The sequence below is a fragment of the Zea mays genome, chromosome 4 (genome assembly GCF_902167145.1).
Source record: "Zea mays cultivar B73 chromosome 4, Zm-B73-REFERENCE-NAM-5.0, whole genome shotgun sequence".
Lineage (NCBI taxonomy): Eukaryota > Viridiplantae > Streptophyta > Magnoliopsida > Poales > Poaceae > Zea > Zea mays.
In genome coordinates, this window is record NC_050099.1 from 183,726,481 (window position 1) to 183,732,170 (window position 5,690).

A 5,690-nucleotide genomic window follows, 5' to 3' on the forward strand; every position below is an offset into this window, starting at 1 on the left:
GACTGACCACCGAATTATATATTCATTTGTTGCTCTGCTCTAAACTCTGTGTAGGGTTTGGATCCGATTTTGCCTTTGAATTAATTATACTTTTCTTAATTGAGAGGCAACATTTCTGTCATTACGTTCAAAAAAGTTTATATAGTATCTTACAATATTTTTCTCTGTTTAAACTAATTCATAGAAGAAGAAAAAACAGCAACAATTATAACACCAAATAAACTTATTATAAAAATAAATTTCATGTTAAATCCAATGATATCAGAAAAAATAATATTATTATTTTAGAAGCACTCGGTGCCATGTTTTTGTCTTTGGAATAGAAGGAGTGCTGAAACGATGTCAGCAACTGACTGAGCAAAATAAATACTACTAGTACCATGCATTGTGGCCTCTGCACCTCAACGATGCCTGCATCGCCCATGCATCCATCCACCGGAGACCTCAGCCCATCCTTTCCTTCCCTTGATCCCCTCGCCTTTCTTCTTGTATATAAACCACCCAAACTGCACCTGTCCGCGCAAGAGCAAGTGACGACTAGACCGACTAATCCGACTCCCTAGCTCCCACACTACCACCATCCCACCATCTTTAAAAAGCCCCCACCACTACATCCTGCGCTGCAAACGCCTCGCCTCTCCTCGCCTCTGTTCAGCTCACGGTGGAAGAGGAGGCGACAGGCCGACAGCACACGAGAGGGAGCTAGCACTAGCAGAAGCGCGCGAAGGAGCTCAAGCAGCCACACGCCGACCAGCACCACCGCGCGATGGCGTGCATCAACATGTACAACCCAGACGGCGCGGCGGGGTTCGGCGGCGGCCCGCAGCAGCCGGCCGCGCTGGGCCCGCGCATCTCCTTCTCCAGCGACTTCGCCGTGGAGCCGACGCCGGTGCAGAACCGGGCGACGAGCCTGCGGTGCCAGGAGGAGGACCTCAACTTCGAGTTCTCCGTGGGCAGCCACCCCATGATGGCCGCCGACCAGCTCTTCTCCAAGGGCAGGATCCTTCCCCTCAAGGACAACGGCGGCGGCAGTGTCTGCTTCGCTGCCGCGCGGCCGCCCACCACGCTGCGCGACGAGCTCCGTGGCGGCGGCGACGACGACGACGAGAGGGCGGCCTTCTCCGCCGCCGGCACCAAGGGGTCCAACTCCAACCGGTGGAAGGAGATGCTCGGCCTGCGGAAGGCGCTCTGCGTCGGCGTCGGCGGCGGCGGCAACGGCAGTCCGGCCAAGAAGGCTAGCAGCAGCGACAAGCAGGGCGTCGTTGCCGCCGCTGCCCCCGGCCCCGACGACCACATGGCCGCGTCCAATCAGGTTGGCATCTCGTGCCCCGCGCGCATCTGCATGCGTCCACATGATCTGGTCGACACCTTGCCTCATCAAACATTTGTTTTTCTTACCACACAGCAGGAGCAGCTATCATGATGAGGCGACCGTACCGACGGGAGACTGGGACTGGGAGAGAGAGACGACGAGACAGCCATGGGATGGGAGCACTCCACATGCGTGAACAAGCTTTAAAATTTTGTCATCCCTCCTTCCGATCATCCTTCCTGATGCTGTTGATCGATCAACCACTTGAATCATGCTTGTCATCATCGGTCCATGCCTCCATGGTCTAGTAGGTTCTGTAAATTGTTGTGAGTTTGCTTGTGTGCTAGCTAGCTAGGTGGCCCGGCCCGGCCGTTGAAAAGTGCCAAAAAAAAAATACATGTGTATTTTCCCTGCATGCATACTCGATCTAAGTGCTCTGATGATCTTCTCTCTAGCAAGCTGTCCAGTCCACTCACTAGCAGCAGATCCATGGCCAGTCGTCTTTGCTTCTTTTCTTTGTTTCGTTCGCCTGTTAGTTCTTGGCTTTCTCCTCCGCTCCTCCACCCTGTACAAAGTGGCTGCTGCGTACGTACTCGTAGATGGGAAATTCATGGTGCAATGATTAGATTTGCCAGGTGGCCAGATCTGTCATCTGTGAGGTGAGGAGGCTCTCGTTTACCAGCGATGGAGCCTCTCTGACCGCCCCTGTGGTGGGATCAACAGTGCTCTTGTTTGTCTCATTGCTCCGCTGGATGACTATAAATTTTATAATTTCATAATAGAGAGAGAGACAACAGTCATCAGAGCGAGCATGTGTGAGGCGACAGCGAGAGCCAATGGAGGAAGGAAGGCATGGCTCCCCGCGTCCCCCAACCGTTATAGATGCGCAAGTAGGCCGTGCTAAGTAGGTCGGTATTAAGGGCCTGTTTGGCATGGCTCCAGAGCAAAACTCCAAGGAGGAGCTGGCCAGAGCATGTCAAACACCCTAACTCCAGAGTTGTAAACTCTATGGAGTTTTTGGAGCTGCAGTACAATTTTTTGGAGTACCTCTTTTGCTGCTCTGAAAACTCCAAAAAAGCAACCTAGTCATGGAGTTTTGAGTTATTTACCCGCCATTGCCACTGGTTATGAGAAACAATCTAAACTCTGGAGCAGAGCTGCTCCACCCAGAGTTTTAGAGTAGAGCTGCTCTGGGGTGTAGCAGAGCCATGCCAAACACACCCTAAGTATGGCACAACCCATAGTGTTATGTGTCGATACCGACACTATTTATATAGTATTAGTGCTGGTAAGACTCAGGCCTAGTGTTGTGTTTAGACCGTCACATCGGCATGATGGTTGACATAAGCGTGACACGACTTAGACCAACCGATGGTATACATATGTGATTGTAATTTATTATGATTTTAAACATAATGAATTCACTTTATAATTGTATAATTGTTCGAGATTTAAAATTATATATATTACCTTAAAGATCTTCTATATTTTTTAAGCTCTTAAAGTGAAATAGTGCATGGACTAGCACGGACACTATTAGATGTTAGTGACGTATAGTGTCGGCACGACCCGGATATGCATTATAGTGTAGTGTCTGGGTCGCTAGTTAGGCACTATTATCGGCACGATTACCAATAGTGTTGTGTCTAATAGTGTTAGTGGCAGTGCGGTATGAATTGTATCGTTTGACCATCTATAGACCTGGCCTGCATAATAATCACCATTTTTGTTCTGTTTTGCTTCTGTTCCTGGCAAATTGGTACCCATATCTCCTCTCATTTGAAAAAAAAAACTAGTGGACTAACCTAGCAATATGCTCCCGACATGTCCTCTGCCGTGTGTCATGGATGCACTGCTGCTGCCATCTATGCTCGCAGTGCGTTCAGATCCATCGAATCCTCGCGGCGAATTAAGTATAGGAAACCGGTGTGTGGCCACTAATTTCTTTAGCCGGCCGGTTAAAAAAAAAGAAGTAGAGGAAGCTAGAGGATAATTCGGTAGTAGTACTATACTATTGTATTGGCTCGGCGAGCATGCAATGGTGTTTGCCTGATTGCTGATGTTCAACTTTCTCATCTTTAGAGGCAAACTGGACTGCAAACAAATGCTGGTGTTTCGATCTTTAGCGGACTTCATGGACGTCTGTCTCCATTAAGCCAGACTCATCACCGCATCATATAAATAAAATAAAATAAAAATAAAATACGGAGCAACCACATATTTTAATTAATAGATATATTATATAACTTTACGGGAAAAAAAGAACTGGCAAATGGCATGTTTTTTCTGCTACCCGGCCGCTAAGGCTAATTAACTCCAACAACGGGCAGCTATATTGCGCAGCCATTTCACAGTTTACTCTATATTGCTAAGCCATTTCACAGTTTACATGCCCTCACTGTTATACCTGGCCAGCGATAACCTTCTGTTTTGAACGAAGCAGGCAAACTGGTTGTGGCCTTGGTTCAATTCGTTTTGGCGTGCGGAGACCAGCTACTTTGCCGGTTTTATTTCCTTGCATCTAATTTGCCTGGGCTCTATAGCTGGCTCTTTGGAGCCGCTATAAATAAATTGGCTTTACATGGCCAAATACCTGCCCCAGCCTGCGACCCCGACTTATACAGTGAAATAAAAAGCCTCCCATGGCATTGTAATGGAACCCATAACGAGTCACGGAGGATATGTCTCATCAACAACAGCGCACCGCAAGGCGTGCTACAATAATGTAATGTCGTCATATATGAAGAAACAGCAACGATCCATGACAAAAAAAAAAACAATAATAACAAGAACCGATGATTGGTTGAGGACTGAAGACTGATGAATAGCTTAGCTCGAGACAAACACACATCGCAGGTCCTGAGACGACTGTAGAAGAACCTGGAGCGTTATTACCTCTGAATGCATTCTCTTTACCCATGTCTATCTGAAACGCTGGGCTAGGGCACACTGTTGCCACGGCGGAACCACGTGGAACCTACGCCGGCTATCTCTTGGTGGAATTTGCACCGGAGAGATCTTGGCATGCGCCCCCCTGTCTCAAGCATGCAATGCAAGACCACCAGATCATGCAGGTATGTAACAACTAACAATAACATATATAATAGCAGTAGTATTAATTACTGTTAACCGATGGTTGATAGGGCTGTAATTAGAAGATTCGAAACATGCGATCAATCCAGCGACTGCACAGATCGTCAACGAACGCGGAACTTGACCAAATGAGCAAGACGATTATATTTTGCGTAAGGAGTTTCACTGTGTGCTACTTTGCATGCGACGTTCACATCACACAATTAACTTTTTGTTCGCTTCGAGAGCAGCTCTTGGCTGGGTTCGCAGCTAGCTACCTTTGTTTGCGATGTCAGTCAACAAAATTATGGAGCAGGCCATGCGTCTCGATCCAGAGAGAGAGAGAGAGAGACCATCGTCCAACATTGCGTTGCGCGTAGCTAGCAGGCCTGTGGACATCGACCGGTGGCGGGGCACCCGCACACCGGTTGGTCTTATCGGCGACGCAATGCAAGGCCAACGCGACAGTATTACCACGTACACATGCATGGCCGCCCGGTCGCAATGATCGATGCTGGCCGGCCCCGATCCATGTCCCGGTGAGAGGCCGTCCGTCCGTCCACGGTCCGCCCGACCTAACGCGCCAATTCGGTCGCGAGCAATCAACAGTCCCGACCCGTGCCCTGTGCGCGTTATGTTACACAGCTGGGACTGGGAGCCAGTAAAGCGACGGCGCGCGCGGCGGGCGGGACCGTACGCGTCAGCGTCAGCGTCACCGCCGAGAGGGCGCGGCTCGGATGAGCATGAGCTCGGGCGACCGTTCCAGTGCAGCCAGACGCGGTGGGCACGCCGCACACGAGGTGACCGTGTGATCGGCATCGGCACCGGCAGACCGCGACCCCGCACGCCCCGTCCGCTCGCCTGGGATCTGCAAACGCACCACGCACCGGCCCCGCGAGCGCCAAACGTAAAGGAGCCAATTTTTCTTTGGCAGGGCTGTCTTCTTATATCAACTTCAACAGTTCTCCAAAAATGAATTTGTTAAAATCATGTTTAGCAAGTTGACTTCTGACACATCCGTCCTCCTTTGTCAGGCTCCACCATAAAAAAGAGAGAGAGAGAGAAAAATAAACAGTAACGTAAATTGCGACGCCAATGCCGTTCCGTGCCGCGGAGCGGGGCCTGCGTGGGACGTGACGCAATTCGAGGCGGCCCAGTGAAATCCGCGCGGCGAGACACGGGTTTGGGCCACCGGCCGCGCTGCGTGAGCGAAGGAGGCGCGACCGCCCACGTGCTCGCTTGTTACCGCGTCCCACACAGGCCGGCGGGCTTCTTTTCGGCCATGCATGCCAGTTAGCCCAATGTA

At 50.3% G+C, this 5,690-nt stretch overlaps 1 protein-coding gene across 2 annotated transcripts; it reads left to right on the forward strand.

Moving 5' to 3' along the window:
* The first annotated feature begins 396 nt into the window (after nucleotides 1-396).
* LOC100277269 (uncharacterized) lies at nucleotides 397-1,766 on the forward strand. Of its 2 annotated transcripts, none has more exons than XM_008678783.3 (2): nucleotides 397-1,312; nucleotides 1,409-1,766. In XM_008678783.3, the coding sequence occupies exons 1-2, from the start codon at nucleotides 767-769 to the stop codon at nucleotides 1,421-1,423; spliced, it is 561 nt and encodes a 186-aa protein (XP_008677005.1). In that variant the 5' UTR covers nucleotides 397-766; the 3' UTR covers nucleotides 1,424-1,766.
* The last annotated feature ends 3,924 nt before the right edge of the window (nucleotides 1,767-5,690 follow it).